This window comes from Cnephaeus nilssonii (genome assembly GCF_951640355.1).
Source record: "Cnephaeus nilssonii genome assembly, chromosome: 22".
NCBI classification, from domain to species: Eukaryota; Metazoa; Chordata; class Mammalia; order Chiroptera; family Vespertilionidae; genus Cnephaeus; species Cnephaeus nilssonii.
This window is the reverse complement of record NC_137093.1, coordinates 18891713-18911231: the sequence shown is the minus strand read 5'-3', so window position 1 is coordinate 18911231 and position 19519 is coordinate 18891713. Positions and strand designations below refer to the sequence as shown.

The window sequence follows — 19519 nt, the reverse complement described above, 5'->3', positions numbered from 1 at the left end:
GATTGACTGTCCTAATAACTATTCTCTTCCAATCAAGCTTTGCCACCATTATCCCACACGCTTCCCCATTTTTCAAAGGCCCTTAAATATGGCCAGACTCAACCTGTTGACCCACCGAGTCTCGGGCTATTAGGAACATGATCAGGGCTGGATTCTTTAACTCCTCACCCAAGTGATACTGAGGGGATGGAAAGGATCATTGTGACCACACCAGAAATAGTCAGTGCGAATCCCGCAGCTATCGGAGTAATAACTGTGTGCAGCTAATAAAAATATACATTTAAAAATAAAATACGCTTTTATTGATTTCAGAGAGAGGAAGGGAGAGAGAGGTAGAAACATCAATGATGAGAGAGAATCATTGATGGACCGCCTGCTGCACATGCTACACTGGGGATCGAGCCTGCAACCTGGGCATATGCCCTGACCGGGAATCGAACCATGACCTCTTTGTTCCTAGGTCAATGCTCAACCACTGAGCCATGTCAGCTGGGCCAGTGATCAGCAAACTCATTAGTCAACAGAGCCAAATATCAACAGTACAACAATTGAAATTTTTTTTGAGAGCCAAATTTTTTAAACTTCTTCTAATGCCACTTCTTCAAAATAGACTCGCCCAGGCCGTGGTATTTTGTGGAAGAGCCACACTCAAGGGGCCAAAGAGCCGCATGTGGCTCGCAAGCCGCAGTTTGCCGACCACGGAGCTGGGCAATAAAAGCATTTTTTAAATAAATATTTTTTTCTTAGCTTTTCTGTTTTCTGAGGATTTTTGTTTGGCTTTGTAGTTCAGTGGTATGCCAAAAATCACCATTTGAATAAAGATAGTAGTTTATCTGACCTTTTTTTTCTCTTCCTCCACAAGTGGCTAGAGGTACAAGAGATAATGAGAAGATGTTACTGTAACACTAAAACTGTATCTATGTTTTCTCCTTTAGATACTGTAGTGCAGATCCTTGGGGCGGACAAATGCCAGCTGAGCTGGAGTCTAGTCTTGGAGTCACTGCAGCAACCCCTCATCAACAGGTAGGCCGAAAAGTGTGCCCCAACTTCAGCCTAACTGAAGCCATCTCTGGTCTCAGTGGTGCCCATGCTGAGAAGAGCGGGTTGCCGTCTCTCCTTGCCCTGGGCCTGACTGCAGACTAATGTCCAAGTCCTCACACACTAAGTAAAGCCCACGCTGCTGGCTCCTGAGCAGGTTGTCCTGTGTAGTGAGCTAGTGCTGGACCAGCCTCTGTGTTTGCATTCAGAAGGCCCCCCTTGAACTACTAAAAACGCCTGGTCACTCCAGCCTGTTCAGTGTGCTTGATGGTTCTTTCTGCCATCCGTGAACACTAAGAGTATCCCCTGGTCTGGGCATTGCAAGCCATATAATGATTGTCAGCCATGTGTTCTTGGCCTCACTGCAAAGCTGTGATTACTATTAGGATCAGGAATGGTTTTTGTTTACTATGAGGTAGATCGGATAATGAGGTTGGACTTTGGTAAAGCGACCAGAAAAACTGAGTGAATACTCTAGAATAATTCAAAAGCGGTAGGTATTTCCTGGCTGGTGCCTTGGGATAGAATGCTTCTGAAAAGTATGGAGTACTTCCACTCCTCTCTCAAACCCTGTCCTGAAGAAGAGAGCATTTACTAAGTCCCATTCCTCAGGCCCTGGCCTTTGCCTCATTACCGGTAAGGTGACCAGTGAATCTGTAGTGAATGAATTATGAGAAACAGCAGTAGTCGGTGGCTGAAATTCTTAGAAAGTTGCTGTCCCTCCCTCACAGAAACAGTGCTGCCGTGCTAACTTAGCTATGTAAATAAGGATGGAATTTCCTAAAATCGAGTCTCAAATTCTGTTTCTATCTTTACTGAGGCCATAGCCTTTTTTAGTTCAACAAATTTGTTCCATGGCAGAGGATTGGTCCAGCTATTGAAGTTTAGAGTCCACTAAGGATATCAGTAATGAGGGTGAGAGGAGGGAAAACAAGTGTCATAAACAAGACCTGGTGTCTCCTGACTGAGCCAGCCCTTCCTCTAAGTTGTTCTGTCCATTTGTTTCAGGCATTTGATTTACTGCCTCTGGGACATCATCCTGGAATTCTTGGATCTCAGTGCCTCCGTTGAGGAGTCTACCATCAGCACCTCTGCCTCAGAAACCCCAGTCAACCCCAAGAGGATGGGTGTCTCCCCGTAGCCATCGGTCATTACCCGTTCTTCGAAGGTTGGGAAGGAGGGTCACTCTGTCACCAGGGACCAGTAGGAGGCCTTGCCCTCTGGGCTGTGGCTCAGAAGGCATGGGGCTCACTAGCACAGCTTTCCCTTCGTTCTTCTCCATCTGTAGCAGGTGATGGAGGGATATATGTATCAATTGTATGCCTGTCCAAGTGTCATATGTTTTTTGTGGTGTTTGGGGCATTGCTGGTGGTTCGATTCTGTTTCCTTTGAATAAGGAATCTGTGAGCCCCTTTTGCCCTCCTCCACAAGATTGTTTGCCGGTAGCCTGGCCCTGTGCAGACATGTACCAAATCCACCAACATACAAATCTATATAAACCAAGAAAAAAAATAGATTTCTTTGGAGGAGAATATAATTTTCTGAGCTCTCTGTTCCCACCAGGAAACTGGAAGTTCAGTCGGGACCGTTCTTGAAAGCCAGACCCCTAGTTTCCCAACAATTCTAGAGGAGGGAGGGCAAGCATTTCTCAAGGGACTGCTTGCTGATTGGCTGTTTTCCAGCACATCAGCCCTATGGAGGGTGTCATTGAAGGCTGCTTCCCTGGGTGGCTTTACTTCTCCTATGAAGACTTCAGAGCAGACTGCCAGCCCACCTCCACCCCCTTTCCTGAAAGAAAGTTGGGTCACAGATTTTGCTGATTTTATTTCCTCCTAGTCTCCTCCCCAGGAGCAGTTGAGTTTGGGTCTTTGTGGCCTCTCTGTCTTCCTTCAACAAAATGGCATGGCAATTTGCATATTCAGCTCCGTGCTTCCAAAGGGAAGGGAAACCCTTGCTCCAGAGCTGAGAATGCCCAAAGAGTGGGAACCCCAGGAAAGAGCAGGTTCTCTCCTCACAAGTCTCATGGGGAACTTTTCATCGGAACCAGTAATGTTAGCAAACCTACAGGGAATTGATTGCCCACAGAAAGATTTTAACTTCCTGTTCTGGAGGACCTAGTTAGTCTTTAAGAACACCAGTGACGAAGGCAAAGGGGCTGTGTCAGGCTGCAGTGCCTTCAGAAACATGGAACAGTTAGGCCATGGCCGGGTAGCTCAGATGTTTAGAGCGTCATCCCGGTACACCAAGGTTGCGTTTTCAATCCCGTCAGAGCACATACATGAATCAACCAATGAATGTGTAAATAAGTGAAACAACAAATCAATCTTTCATTCTTTCTCTCTCCTTTCTTCTCTCTAAAATCATTAAAAATAAAAATGGAACAATTAGGAAAAAGTGTTGGTAGAGAAGGGGGCAGAGGGAAAGTCACAAGGGAGGTGGTGTACATAAAATGCATATGAGTAGCTGACAAAGACGTTTGAAGGGTGTCATTGGGACCTTTGCTCACCCTTCGTTCTTCAGTACCGGCCTGCTAGAGCCCTGCTTTCCCTGAGTTATGGATCCTCCCATTTGGGGTCAGGTCTTGGGGTTAGACTGACGAGAATGGGTAGGTCTAGAACAAGAGTTAAGATTCTGTTCAACTCTGAAGTAGGTGATGTGCACACAAAGTGGTTTATGGGAAAGTTGTGAAATCTTTTTACTCCTTCCACCCCCCCTCCAGGCTTTTAACCATAAAACTTGCGCTACTGTAATTGAGAGGCTTCAGGTATGTTACTGCCTAAAGGCAAGGAGATCAGTGAGATAGTGTCTCCTGGAGTCTTCTAGCCTTAAAAAGTTGATCATTACAGTGATTTCTGTGGCTTTAGCGTTACCTGAGACCCTCACAGGCGTGTCTGTCTTTGGTGAGCACTTACAGGGTGTGGCACTGCAGCGAGTCCAGCTGACTTCCTGGAGCTGGTCCTTTCCCTCTTTCCTCTAGACCAGTGGTCGGCAAACTCATTAGTCAGCAGAGCCAAATGTCAACAGTACAATGATTGAAATTTCTTTTGAGAGCCAAATTTTTTAAACTTCTTCTAACACCACTTCTTCAAAATAGACTCGTCCAGGCCGTGGTATTTTGTGGAAGATCCACACTCAAGGGGCCAAAGAGCCACATGTGGCTCGTGAGCCGCAGTTTGCCGACCACGGCTCTAGGACCAAGGTGCTCTTCGTGACAGCTGGAGCCCTAGCTTCTGTTGCCGTCTCTCCCCATACCTGACCCTCATATGTATTTCGTTTTGAATCTACATTGCTTCAAATCTCTTTTACTAGTCCTGGCTCGGAAGTGCTACAAAACCAGTACATAAGCTGACACACCAGAAAACCCTGTGGCTGTAAATTCTAAGGAATCTTTTGGCACTTCCAACCCAAAGAAAACTTCCATATATTTCATGTTATATAAGAGACCCCACCTGTACTTCCTCTGCCCCAAAAAGATAAGCTGTCCTCATACCCTCCTTCTACCCAGAGGGGAAATAATGGATATCGCCAAAGAAATCGTCAAAACCCATCTGGCCTTGAAACAGCCTGCCAACTTATTACTTGGGTAACAAGTTCAGACAACGAGGGAGATTGATTGGCATTTGGGAGAGAGCCACAGGTTTCAGGAGACTATACTCCCAGCTGAGAGTGATAAAAGCCAGTGAAGAATTGGGCCTGCACTAACCCAGAACATTTTTTATTCTTTTTTTTTCCCCCTACCCAGCCCATCCATTTTCCAACTACCTCATCGCACCCAACGACAGTTGTTAGGTCCTGGGTGGAGTAAAAATATGTGTAAACATGGCCCCTGGCGATAGGAATTAGAATGCTTTGGACTGAAATGACTAGGAAAATGTATTTTCCTCCATAAAATTAGTACCTGAGTAGGTAAGCCCTGGGGGTTAATGGTTTCAGCAACTCTGACCTCAGAAATGGCTGGATTCTTTCCATCTTTCTGCTCTGCCATTGTAAACATGCAAGTCTGTCCTTCATGGTAGTAACAGTTCAGGGCATCACATTCTTACCAAACAATATCTGAAAGAATCGAGGCATTGCCTTCATTTTTTTTTCTTTTAAAAAGCGAGGAAACTATTTCTCAGAAGCCCTTCAAGAATCTCATTGGCCAGAACTTCCCACCCGTAAACCAATCCACTGACATTGAGAATGGCATTATCAGGATTGACTAGCACTAGTACTTATCTCTCCTCCCCCCAGAGGAGCTCACCCTCTAGGAAGGTTAGATACCTAAGAAAAACCGTTATATGTTAGCAAGGAGGCAGCAGAGAATGAGTGTTGATAGTGTCTATTAGGGTCATTCTGCCAACATCAACAAATCCCTATGATACTCTAAAAATGCCTGTACTAGCTAAGAGGTAACATCAGCTGAAGGTGATAGTTGAGCCACTTCACATACATTAACTTATTTAACCTACACATCAACCTTGTAAGGAAGGTTTTATTATATACTAGAGGCCTGGTACACCGATTTGTGCACCGGTGGAGTCCCTCGGCCTGGCCTGCTCCCTCTCGCAATCCAGGAATCCTCGGGGGATGTCGGAGAGCCAGTTTCAGCCTGATCCCCGCAGGCCAGGCCGAGGGACCATGCACTGGGCCTCTAGTATGCATATACTAGATCTTTGGTTAACTCTTCCCGCCCTCCCCTCTTCCCCCTTCCCTCTGAGATTCATCAGTCTCTTCCATGTTTCCATGCCTGTGTGTTGAGCATCTTCCCCCTGGTGGTCATTGCACATCATAGGTACCGGACGGTCAGCCAGGTCGGCCAGTCGCTTAGGCTTTTATCTATATAGATCCCGTGTATAGAAGAGAAACACGGCACAGAGAAGTTGTGGTTTCCCATAGTCACTTGCAAGGAAATGGCAGAAGCAGCTGTAAATCTTGTAAGTCTACCCGCAAGTGTCCATCATAACCATTATACTGAGCTGCTTTTCTTCTTTCAAAGCAAAATAAGACCAGGCTCTCACTTACGGAGCCTGTAATCTAGTAGAGGAGCCAGCACATTTTTTTTTTTTTTTTTTTTTTTTTTTTTTTTGGTAAGAGGCCAGAGAAAAAATATTTTAGGCTTTGTGGCAGCCTCTGTTGCAACTACTCAGCCCTTCCATTGTTGCATAAAAGCATAGACAATACATACACAAATGACTCTGGCTGCGCTCCAATAAAACTATTTACAAAAGCAGGCAGCTGGCCAGATTTGGCTCGTGAGTGGTGTGCAGACCCCTTGTCTAGTGAATTAGAATCAAACATAAGTGTGTGTGTGTGTGTGTGTGAGAGAGAGAGAGATTTACCCGGATCTTCTTAAAGGCCTAGTGTGCTGCGTGTGTAACAAGCTCCCAGATGCCAAGGAGGATGCCGCTCTTCCTCCACACTTTGAGTATCAAGGGGTTAGAACAGACAACCCCCGTTGGGTGTGATTATGGAAGGGCACTTAATGAGCTTGGGGAACCATGGAAAGCCTGAGTTGATACTCTCTAAATGGACTCCTGGAGGATGAATCAGAATTAGCCAGTGGAAGCATAGGGAGGGTGTCCCGTTGGAGGCAGCAATGAACAATGTAAGAGAAGTTGCAAGAAGATAAGTGTATGATTTCATTGAGGCACTAGAGCAATCAAACTCAGAAACAGGTAGAATGCTGGTTGTGGGAGGTTCAAGGGAGGGGAGAGAGGCACTGGGGTGATGGGTGCAGTTTCAATTTTGCAAGAAAAAAAGTTCTGGAGTTCTTCCTTACAGCAGTGTCGGCATACATAGCCCTGCTGAACTGTACACAAAACGTTAAGATGGTTTTATGTGATGCATATTCCACTCCAGTCAAGAAATTTCTAAATAAAAGACAGAAAGCTGCACGTGGTGCCGCACAGTGGGAGCCAGTACGCAGGAACAGAGCAGTCAGAGGCGGGAAAGGACGTGGAGTCGGACGAGCTGCCTGGCCTAGCGTGCTCAGGAACCTGGGACCGTCCCCTTTACACCGTGGGAATATTGGAAGACTTCCTGAGGAATATTCCTCATGGCTGACAATTCCTAAGAGTTCATGGGAAACGAGGTCTTTGCTCTTCGTCCTATCCCTATTGTCTTGACTGCTATCTTAGTCATATTCTGACCCCCTTTCATTTGTTCAAGTCTGCCCCTGATTCCTGTATGTCAGGGCCTTATGGAGTAAAATGAACTTGAGAGCTCATTGAGAACTGATTGACATCCTAGCTCTGCCACTTCATCAGCTGTGAGGACGTGGTCAGCCAGCTTCACATGTCTTAGAAAAGGGGACAAATACATTACCGCCTTTTTGAGAAATGAATGAGGTAACATACACAAACACGCTTAAGTGCTACAAAGCCCCTCGGACTGCTGTGGATTCTAGGCTTCCTTTGTCCTGGAGCAAGAAGTGCTTTCCCAGGAAGGAAAGGGAGGTGAGCCAACCCTGCTGGGTACAAGTGCGAATGGGAACCAGGGAAGGAGTGGTATTTGGGGAGGGAGGCAACCATGATGTTTTTGCAGTTGAAGGTCGTTTCCTTTCCACCGGGAGTGCCAGAAATCACAGGCAGCAGATGCTTGCTCTGCATCTGTGGACCAGAGGATGAAACCAGGGATGGGTACATTTCAGCTAGCACCCCCCATCACTCCTTTGTGGTCTAGAGGATGAGAGACGTCGCTACACTCACAACAGTGTTTCTCAGGAGCGAGCCAGTGAGGGAGACGGCCCCAAACATTATTTTCACAGCCGAAGACTCCCCTGATAGTTATTACACAGACAACACTGGCTAGTTTAGAAAGAAGACATAAAGCCAGAAGAATGTGTCAAGCAAGAAGCAAGTGAAAACAACTCTTTTCCGGCTGTGTCCCAGTAGCAACAGGGATGGAAAGCAGGCAGCTCTGAAGTGGTGGAGGCAACTTGGGCACCAGCCGTCTATTCTCACATTTGCCGAGCGTTCTTGCCGCCTCCCTGTCACTTCCCACCTGTCTCTGGTCCGAATGTGCATTTGAACTCCACTTCTTGGGAAGTGAGAACAAGCATGTGATGAAATACAGAAAACCATTCCTGGGAAACAATGGTTTGCTCGCACATTTGTCACGTTGATGTTTCTTCACCAACGTGGCAAAATCTGGTTTCCCTATGTATCTCCATTCTTCAACCCTTACCTACAGACCCTACTGTGTAAGTCACTAGCACGCTCTTTCTGAGGTGTGGAAAGTTGGAAGGGGAAAAATGACAGAAAAAAAGGAATAGTATCAAGATCCAAACGTAGAAAACATTGCTTGGAGTGACATTATCTACTCGTTTTAATCCAAAATAGACCTCTGTGGCTAGTCAGTGTTTGGGAAATGGCAAGCTAATTTTGAGATTAGGGCGTTATAATGATTAAGTCTGGGGCTCATATATAAATCCACACTTGAGCTTTGTTTTCCTTCCCCTCATGGTCCATGTCACTGTTGCACCCTGTTGTTATGAGCAGTGAGAGCTGGCTCTAATTATTTCCAGACACTTGGATGAGTCCATGAGGGGCAAGACCAAGCTCGATGAACACAAAGCCACACAATAGAGGCACAATCTGCAGGCGCTGCGGCCTCTCTGAATTGGATTTGCTGATCTGCCAACCCGGGTAAATAGCCCCTTCCTGTGCCCTTGGTAAGGAGCCACTCTGCCCCTGTACCTACTGAAAGGTTAACTGTGATGTAGCAAAACGTCTACATTTCGTATCTTGCCTTCAGGGAGGATAGACCTTATTAACAAAAGCAGAAAACTCTTGTGGTGTTTATATCCTTTGCAAATACTCACATGGAGTCCAAATTCAACTAAGTGATGGCAAGCCAGTACCTTTCCAGCTTCACGTGGCTGTGTCCAAAGTGTGCCTTCTGTTATCCATGAACACTAAGGGTTCTTTCAAGAGTAGCGAGGGCGCCTTCCTGAAGGCTTCACATGTTTCTAGGAGCATCACGTGGGCTTGGTTGGCAGTAGGACTCTCACTTGGGGATAGATGTATTAGGGAGATGGCTTCCCAGACATCCAGGGGCTTCGTATAGCTGCTGTTTCCTGCTTCCGTATTTTGGCCCATGCTCCTCTTTCCACCAGGTAGATTACCTTCCTTCAGCTGGGCATAGGTGGGCACCCTCTATCTGTCGAGGCCAATTCAAGTTCCACCTTCTCCACGAAGCTTTATCTGATTGTACCAGTCAAAACACTCCCTTTCCTCAGAATTACTTACACTGCCTCTCAGATAAGTATGTGTGTGTAGGTAGATAGATACATAGATACATGGATGGATGGACAGATTGATGATAGATAGACAGATAGATAAATGATAGATAATAGATAGATAGTCTTCAGTAAGAGTATACTTTTTCAGGGGCAAGGAACATATCCTGTATCTCTGGTTCTCATTATATCCCGATGTCTCCTCAACTTTTCCATATACAGGGCAGGACAAAAGTAGATTTACAGTTGTTTTTATGGGAAATAACACAATAATAAATAAAACAAGAATAAACTGTGTTTCTGATACAACTGTAAACCTACTTTTCCCCCCACCTGTATATACCTAGTGCGTAGTAGATACAAAATAAATACTGAAGCTCATCTAATTAAAGATTATTAACTTTTAGAAGGTAAAATGTGTGAATAAATTCAGTAAAAAGAATTTGCTGGAAATAAGATGTAGAGAGGGACAAGGGGAGACAAATTTTCTTTTTCTTTTTAGGACCTTATGTCTTTATTCAACATCAAATGTCAACTGAAAGAAGTTTGTTTTTATATTTTCTATGCCAAAATCCACACGGTTTTGTAATAGTACTACTTGCAGCCTAAGTATGTGGGCTATAAGGTTCTAAAGCTGTGCGCTTTTAAAGAAAATCAGTCCTGATTTGAAAATAGTTTTTTAAAATTTATTTAGTCACAAAAATACCTAACATACACTGTCTACTCCCCAGTTTTCAACCTTCATCTATTCTACCTCACTGGGATCAGAAAACAGATGGAAGGAAGGAAGGAAGGGGAAAAGGAAAGGAAAAGAAGAAAAGAAAAAAATCTGCCTGCAGGAAATACTCTCAACTCTTTCCCTGCCTCAGACACAAATTTGAAAGGAATACAATTACCATGAAGAAAAAGATAAATTTATCCTCCATTTGCTCCCTGAATTATCTTGGAAATCTGTTTATTTCAGATTTAAAATTCTTCATTTCACACCTCTAACAGCTCATCTCAACCATGTCTAGGATACTACAGGGAAAACGTTTCAAAGACTAAGTCATAACCTTGAAGAAAAGAAAATAACATACATTCCTCTTCCCTCTTGCAGACGTTTGCTGTCTTTCCAACCACATTTGCTGCAGCAACTATTTGCCTGAACACAACACATCAAAACTATAAGAAAAAAAACAACAACGAATGAATCTAAGACGTCTGGAACAGTGTAGGCCAAGGCGTTGGCCCCGTGCGGGTGAAATCACCTGCTGTTTGTGGGCCCCAGAATAAGCCTCCAGGCCATGATTTGAATGAGGGCAAGAGCTGGTAGAGGAGCAAAGGAGGAAGTTCGGTGAGAAGACGGTGCATTTCAGAAAAAGAAAACTAGATGACTTAGTGCTCAGGTCAGGCCTGCCCCAGAAGCCCGTCTGCTGTGGAGCAGAGTCCCTTCCTTCTGCCAGTGCACATTTGCACAGCACATGGTGTGGAATAGCTCTGGAGCCAAGACTGAGTCTGCAGGCTCCAGTGTGAACCTCCTTGGAATTAACCACGGACTCCAGTGGGGAGCACTGGGCAATTAGCACCAGATCTGTTGCAGACAGCCTTGAGCGTCCTGCATATGGACACCCAAAAAGTTTCCTTCTCCATGATCTGTTCAGATGAGATAGAGAAATCGGTGCTCTGACGTTTGAAATGGAAGTTGCCCCATGTACCGGTGTGTTCCTGGCTTAGATGTGAGCTTGTGAGTGGCATATGGCATTCACAGTAGCTTTCCTTCTCTGTGTTTATTTCTGAAACCCTTTTCTTCAAAACAAAACTAAGTAACAACAGAAAAGAAAACCTTTAAAAAAAACAAACTCATTTCTCTGCCATTTCTCCTCTTTCTTGTGCACCTCCAAAACTACCTCCTCTTTATCCCAAAATTGTTCTCCCGTGTCAGGTTACCAATCTTCGTGGGTTAACTTGGCTGCCTAACTAGTCTAATTGTCTTTTGGATAAATGAATATGGAAGTTGACTTAAGGTTACATGTCAATGGTAAATATAATATTTCTTGTCCTTGACTCCACATTTTATATTCTATGAGGAAGATTGCCCTAGTATTCCCTTGTAAGAAATCAGAATATCCACCAACCCAAGATTATACAGTTTGTGCCGCCCCCCCCCCCCCCCCGCCCCGCCTCTCCCATACATACACACAGACACACACAATTGTTATGTTGAAGTCCTGGTCCTCATGTGACTGTATTAGGAGTTGGGCCTTTGGGAGGAAATTAGGTGTAGATGAGGTCACGAGGGTGGAGCCCCCATGAAGGAATTAGTGCCCTTATATGAAGAGGGAGATGCACCATGGCTTCTTTGTTTCTCACTCGCATGAAGAAAAAGTCATGGGAACATATGATGAGGAGGTGGGCACCTCACACCAAGAGAAGGGGCCTTAGAATGAAACCTACCCCACCAGCATCCTGACCTTGGACTTCTCAGCCTCCAGAACTGTGAGAAATGAATTTCTGTCATCTCACAGTTCCTCTCCACCTAGGCTCCTAACAGACTTTGCCTGCGCCCAGTTGCCTTTTCCAGAAATGAAGTTGGCAGCCCTCTTGTGTCCCTGAGTAATGTTTTTCTTTCCTTCTGATAGGCTTGGAATCCTTGTTGCCATCTGGCAGTTTTCTTTCCATCTTCCTACACACACCATAGAGCCCACACCCTGCGAAATCCCCTTAACTATTAGTAAGCCGTTGACAGAAGAACACCAAATTCCATGTGAGTGAGGGAAGCCCCAGGCCCTGTCTCCTCTGTTGCCCCTTGGTTGTGAAAATACACCCGCTTCTCAGTTGCACACTAAGCGTGTTCATGGGGGTGGCAGCCTTCCTGAGACTGGGGAAGCTCTGAGGGGCCTGTTGCCACAGTAACAGCAGCTCCTGACACTGGCCGAGGTAGAAATGTCCCCAGAAAGACTTCATGGTGACCCAGCTGTGAGCACACACCCAGCTGGAGCCACTTGGGAGCTGGAGGGAAAGGGCCCTTTACCACGGAAGGAGGAATCTGATGACTTCTGGGCTCAAAACATGATGGTGTTCATTTCCCCCTGAGAGACATACTCTCCAACCTCCAACCCAACCCAGGTGAAAGGTCGCTTCCTCCGCTTTAGGTTACACTAAAATAGGGGTAGCAGTAACATCAAAGCACTTGAATTGCCTTCCTGTCGGGTGCGGGGGGGAGGGGGGGGCGAAGGGGAGGGGGTTCTGCCACCAGCAGGCGAAGAGGGAAGGCAGCGGGGAGGGAGGCAGAAAGTCTGCTTCCTTGGGATTTGCTGACATTGAATGGCGGTGATTGATTGTTTCAGCTCACAGGAACACACAACACCCTAAATGGGTGCAGATTTCAGCCCTAAAGGGGAAAGCTCTTTGCCACAGGAAATCAGGGGATTAACAGTATCCATGAACCCCAAATAGATTGTGCCGGCTCAGTTCTTCAGGCACATAAAGGCTGAAAAGGAACCATTTCAAAGGTTTTTAAAAAATCCTCTGACATTGTTTGGAATTGTCGCAGGGACGCAGTAAGTATCTTGAACAAATTCCCACTCACCCCAAACTCACCCAGAAAGGAAGCAACGAAATGGGTGGAACACCTTGGCCTGGGCATTGCAGAGCTGGCTTCTAGTCATGGGCCATAGTGAACTTGGACGAATCTCTTCACTACTCTGGACTTGGACTTCTTTCCTTCCAGAGGTTGGATTGGGTCATAGATAAGGCCCTGCCGAGCTCCAGAACATCACTTAGAGAGTACAGACTCTGTCCTTCCATCCGGGCCAGTTTCTAGGACACTGATAATGCTTTCTAAACGCTTGCCATAAAAATGAATGAATGATTAGATTTCATCTTGACTTGGATCTCAATAGAGATTGTTTTCCACCTCATTTGGGTCTCAGTTTGAAGAAGGAAGAAAGGAAGAGTAATGAAAGTGAGGAGGGAAGGAAATAAGCTTTGAGATGTGTGGAGAGTGGCTACAGCATTTGGCCAGGTTCAAGCCTGGGACTAATGAGAGGGCACCATCCTCTCGTGGCAAAGCCACGTGCAAGTCCCAGCACAATTATAGCCAAAGGCTATAGTAAGCTTGACCTTATGGTCCAAACCTGTGGTCCCACGTGGCTAAGTGATATGGGCTGCGGGAGGTGCAGCAAGTAAACAAAGCTTGATCAGGTGCATGTAATTGAGTATATTCAAAATCCACAAGAACATTGTAAACATCTTGACCACGCCCTTACTTTGCCTCGTGGAATCTGGCTGTAAAATAAAGACATGGCTTGCAGGCTGTGGCGCTGTCTCTCCATCAGAGAGGGCAGCATCCCTCCCAGCCCAGCTTTCTTCTCTTGTCTGACTTTTCTATTCCTTCACTGCCCTCTCTCAGGTTCACCCATGGCCATGCCAGCTCAGCACAGAGATGCTCTTCCTGAGAAGAGGGTCTTGACTTTCTCTGGCCTGCCGAAGTCAAATTAAGCTACACCCCAATTTTTTATAGAGTCCAAGCACCTAATCACCTCCAACTGGCCTTTCTCAGGATGACAGTAGCATTAATAACCAAAGTACTGTGTATACTTTTCCATTTCTAAGAGTATTTTTCATCAACCCTCTCATTTTCATTATTCTGAGGAATGTAATACTTTACTCATGTATAGGACTTTCTAAATTACAAAGTATTTCATATCGAATATCTTATCTAGAGCTTGAGAATCACTTTTTAAGTAATTTGGAAACTTAGTAGTGTTCCCATTTTACTAAAGAAGAAACTGAAATGCAGGGAGTTTATCTCTTGCCCGAGATCACGCCCCCATTTTTTTCAAGAGGCAGCAGCCCATGGGTTAAGAAATTGGCTCTGCCAACAGACAGCCAGGTGGGAATCCCAGCTCTGCTACTGATGAGCTCTGTGATTTACACCCTTTGTATCCTAGTTTCCTCAGGATTTGTACAACAACTTCTAGCACGCAATGCAGAGTGTTTTTTATTATCATTGGCAGAGCCGAGACTAGAACCTTCCCCTTCTAGCTTCACGATATTTCTGCTGCCCTACACCAACATTACCCTTGATACACAGATGACAACTAAAGCCTTCAATGTCTAAATGAAAAGCTCACCCAAAGCCTTTCTGTTCATTGGGTCTAGAGCTAAGGTCTCTTGGAACTCTAGTCCGCTCACCATTAAGCCATGCTGCCCTTCACTGCTCTGGAGAGGGCATCAACCCTCTTGGGTTTTTAACGTTGATAAACCCAGCACTCTCCTTCCATGTTGCTGACATCCTGAAGGCGGGCTCTCCCACTCTGGAGAAAAGGTCTTCTGCTGTCAGATTTAAGAGAGAAAAAGGCTGAGGGTGACTCACTGGTGTGGTCACAGGTCTCTCCTGCTGTCGGCCAATGGAACAGTCTCTCTTCTTTCCCTTCCGATAGCAGTCATCATCAGTGCCAGACCAGTCAATATCTGACCACTTGTTTACGGCTCCGCTCCCTGAGTACAAGCCTTGTTTTTGCATCTTCATGAGGCCCTCCTTGAGAGTACAGACTATGTCTGCTGTGTGGGGGTCTGCATTCTCCAGGGCACACAGCAAAGTGCTTAGGATATCGCAGACACATAAATAGTCTGGACTCATGAGCTAATGATTTGATAGTGGGCTCTCCAAGTGGTTGACAATGGTCCCTCCCTCTTGGTCGCAAGTTCAGAATGATCGAAGAACTTGCTTAGATGGCATTGGACACCACAGTGTAGTACCCTGAACATGGGTAGACGTTTCAGGAATTGTGTGTTGGGGCAGCAGCAGGGGCTGGGGAGGGGAGCGAGCTCTCCCTGCACTCACACCAGGCCACTGAGCCTGAGAACCTGGCCCAGGCCGCTGCCTGCACGTCCTGTGAGCAGGCAACAGGCCTGAGCTGGGGCTGGTCCTCTTGTCTATACGACCTCATAGTGCCCCCGAACCAGACGTGACCTTGTTTACAGTTAAAAACAGGCGAGAGTCAGCCTCCAGGATCACCTGGCACCGTCGTCCTGTGACAGAAGGGGCCCCACGTAAAGGGCAGCGCAAATCCAGAGCTTTAAAATAACCCAAATGGTGTTGTTTTCTGATCAAATGCCTTTCCCTGTCGGGTCTGTGATTTTGGAGCCGGAGAATGTCCCTCACAGCTCCAGTTTCCCTGCGGCCACACTGGTCCGGGCCTGGAATGTGAGCGCTGGCCGTGAAGGCCTGATATAACCATGTCACAGTCCCCAAATGGAGAGACATGATCTCATAGACGGTGGCAGCAGGCGGGCACCAGTGTGCTGCTGGCAGGCACGGCTCCGATCCGGCCCTGGGAGCGCCCCACAGTCCTCGGTGGACAGATGTCTGAGGCCCCCCACTCCAATCTGTGCCTAGTCAATCTCCGCACCACAGCAGACACAGGCAAACACACAGGCCGAGGTGGAGACAGGCTCATTTTTGGACAAACTAGGATGGTTTGCCGAAACGGAGCCTGGTGCAGAGGCCCTTGAGCAAGGAGAGGGCTTGGTCAGAATGCAGAGCGCAGCGATTCGATTCCCAGGACGAAAGACAGGGCACTGGGTGTGAGCGCTAGGCTGCTGTCCTGCCTTAGCTGTGCCCCTGGGGCCAGGAATGCTCTCCCCACAGGCAGGGGGGCCGGGCCTATGAGGTAACCACCCCTTTCAGCACTAGGAGAGGAGGAGGCATCCCAGGGAAACCGCTAGCTCTCATGGAGAATAAGGGGCTTCGGGTCCTAACCGCGTTCATCGCAGAAGAGCGTAGGGATGAGAGAGGCACCTGCTCCTCCAAACTCAGAAAGAGGGGCCGCGTCCTCTCCTCCTCCTCGGCGCGTTCACACCACTCTTCCCATCACAGCCAAGCCGGGGTCCACACGCGCCCTGCCCACCGCCCCGCCTCGCACTGCCCAGTCCCTCCTCGCCGGGAAAGCTTTCTCTCCTGTTCGCCCTTTCTCCATGGTCCTGCTGGGGAGGCCCTCCAGGTCCTGGGCTCCCTCAGGTCTAGTGTCCGCCATCCAGTGTCCCGGCACACACCTCTCCCCCGTCCTTTACCGGCAGTTGGGGGTCAGTGTGGGTTCATCCCCGGGGTCCCTCAGCGCAGAGACGGTATCCTATCTCTTGGTACTCGCAGTGCCTAGCAACGTGCCCCCAACAATGACTCTTCCTTCTGAACATACTTGCTCGCTGATGATGAGCCATCACACTCAGCATCAAAACGTAAGACGGGCCCTGGCCGGTGTAGCTCAGTTGGTTGAGCGTCATTCCTTGCACCCAGAGGCCTCAGGTTTGATTCCGGGTCAGGGCACATGCCCGGGTTGCCAGCTGGACCCCCAGTAGGGGGAGTTCAGGAGGAAGATCAATGATTCTCTCTCTGTCTTTCCCTTTTCCTTCCTTTCACTCTAAAATAAATAAAAATATCTTTTAAAAAAATAGACATTTACCATATGCAATTTCAGCCATTGTCAAATTTAAAAACAAAAACATAAAATGGAATCAGGGATGCAGCCACCTCCCCCACCTCCCAGCCTCCTTGTCTTCCTCCAACGCACCCAGCAAGCTGGCATCGGCCTTCGCACTTGCTCTTCCCTCTGCCTGGTGTCGTCTTTCCAGGCACTTCCGGAGGCCCCCTCGCTCACTCCGTTGTCTCTGCCCGAATGCCATCCCCTCAGAGAAGAGGTTCCTGAGCACTCTGTCTATATAACATTCCTCACCCCATAGCCCTCTCCTGCTTCCTTCCTCTTCACAGCACTTGTTAGCAGCTACCACTGCATTCTAGCACTCTACACTGCATCCCATTATACCGCACATCTTTACATGTTTTACTGTGTTTGACCCTCATCAGACTGGAAGCTCCATGAGGGCCAAGACCTTGCTGTATTTCCAGCTTGTCCTTGGTGTCTACAGCGGTGTCGGGAGTATCGAAGGCACTCACTAGTTGTTGAATGAATGGATGGGAAAAGAAATGAGCAAGTGAACATTTCTCCCTAAAGTCAGGACCATTGTGTGTGACCATGCGACCTGCAGTCACTTTGGGCAGTGGTCGGCAAACGCATTAGTCAACAGAGCCAAATATCAACAGTACAACGATTGAAATTTCTTTTGAGAGCCAAATTTTTTAAACTTAAACTTCTTCTAACGCCACTTCTTCAAAATAGACTCGCCCAGGCCGTGGTATTTTGTGGAAGAGCCACACTCAAGGGGCCAAAGAGCCGCATGTGGCTCGCGAGCTGCAGTTTGCCGACCACGGACCTTGGGGATGGGATGAGGCTTCCTTTCAAAGAACCAAAGGGCATTCGAACTCTAACGGTCCTTGCGAGGCCAACCCCCAACTGTTCAAAGAGGGAAACTGAGCCCCAGAGAGAGGAAATGGATGGAATGAACACTCAGGAAGTTGATATCTTTGACTTCTAACAGTTAACTCTTCCTGGAGCAAGGTCTCATGTGAAAAGTCATCTGAACAGATCCTGAGCTCTCAATTTCCTACTGGCTTTGCATTAGAAACAATTTGTATTAGAATCAAAAACAAAACAAGAGAGAACAGAGCCAGTAGCATAAAGTTTCACCCTCCCATGCCTCCAAAGTATTTTGAGAAGCATTGCTGAAAAGGGAGCGTCTATCCTGATCTTTTCAGAGTCCCTTCAGTAGCCTAGACCTGCACGAATACTGGCAAATCGTCTCTTCCTTCTCCCCCCCACCTCTGTGGGTTAGGCAGACCCTCCAGGACTGTCCGGATGTGGAATAAAGAAGCACGTGGCCCAAGCTAAGCTGCAAGTGGGGTTCTGGGTCTCCATCGGGCCTCTCCCTGGGCACCTGTGAAATGCTGACTGTGGGTCACTGAGAGAGGACTGGGCCAGTCAGTGATGCTGGTCAGGGGTTCGCTGCACTGCGCCTGTCGGTGTTCATCAGAAAACAGCCATCCTAGTTGTTCTTAAAAAAAAAAAATTCTCCAGAGGGTTCTAAGAAAGTCCCACCCACCCAGGCAAAGCCTTCTCTCTCTGCGGCCCTCCAGGGTGGCTCCTCCCTTGCTCTCCCTGTAAGATTGTGTTTGACAGCAATGAAAACCAACAGCTCAACAGCAATACTTTCTTGGCAGGACACACTGGCGTGAGACGTGTCCCAAATCACAATAAGCCTCTGAGGGACGTGCGTTTCAAGCTGGGCTGGCACGGAGGTTCTGCAGGGCTGATGGCGGAGCCCAGGCTGAGCCCTGCCAGGGCCGCCAGGGATCGCCAATAGCACGGCAGGGCTGAGTGAAGATGCGGGGCCAAGGATGTCACCAAATGGTTCAGACAAGGGGACCTGGAAATGCCACACAGCCCCTTCTGGGGAAAGGGCTTTCACACTCGGGTCTGCTGGTCTTCAAAGGCCTCCTAGGGACTGACGTCTTGGAGGAGGGGCGTGTGGGTCAGAGTGACATCCCCCTTCCTTTCCCTCCACTTCTCTTCGCTACCCAATTCCTTTCCATCATTGCCCACAAGTCTCTTCTCACCACTTGCCACTGTTTTCAGTGCTGTATGTGCCTCTTAGGACATTTTGTCTCCAGGGAGCGTGCCTTGTCATCTGGGCCCGGCCACTTACCACATCGCATGCCTCTGATGGTTATAAAGCCTTCTTTCTCCACTTGGTTCCAGGGCACAAGGCAACAGAAGGACAAACATCAAAGGGAGAAATGGCCTCAGGGGCGTCACTGTTAGCTGTGACCGGGAAATAATCACCAGAGGGCGCCCAAGACCTCCCAAGTCAAGGCCACAGAGGTGACATCGCGGCCAGGAGGTGGCGCTGTTGTCTTAATCAGCGCGATGTGAACCTTCTTGTGGGCCCCAGAGCGCTTCTGGGTGCAGAGGGTGATCCCTGGAGAAGGTGCCGCGCTGTCCCCGCAAACATCGCATCTCCTCGACCTCCCCACCCCCCAGAAGCGAATCCATGTTCCAGCAGGTCTGACTATGGAAAGCTCTGGATGGGGAGCCTTGGCCCTTGTGGGTCCTTCAGTCTGGAATGCACTTCTCTATCTGCCTTTCCGGGCCACCCCAAATAAAAGAGCAGCGCCCTCCTGCCCTCTGCAGCCCTGGCACGCCCAACATCCTGCACTGTGTTCATAGACGCAGCTATCAACATCTGCTGCTATTGCCCGGCCGGTGTGGCTCAATGGTTGAGCGTCAACCTATGAACCAGGAGGTCACAGTTCAATTCCCAGTCAGGGCACATGTCTGGGTTGTGGGCTCCATTCCCAGTGTAGGGCATGCACAAGGCAGT

The 19519-nt window shown here is 47.8% G+C and overlaps 1 protein-coding gene across 3 annotated transcripts in view; it reads left to right on the top strand.

The window, feature by feature from the left end:
• The window catches only part of SNX19 (sorting nexin 19), a 40082-nt gene extending 28914 nt beyond the window's left edge, over positions 1–11168 (top strand). Inside the window, exons 10-12 of one of the 3 annotated variants that reach the window (XM_079762590.1) lie at positions 936–1023; positions 2047–2185; positions 10359–11168. In XM_079762590.1, the coding sequence (XP_079618716.1) occupies positions 936–1023; positions 2047–2179 (221 nt within the window). In that variant the 3' untranslated portion in view covers positions 2180–2185; positions 10359–11168. Of the gene's footprint in view, positions 1–935; positions 1024–2046; positions 5439–10358 lie in introns of those variants that run through there. The other 2 variants (XM_079762591.1, XM_079762589.1) reach the window with 2 other exon arrangements.
• The last annotated feature ends 8351 nt before the right edge of the window (positions 11169–19519 follow it).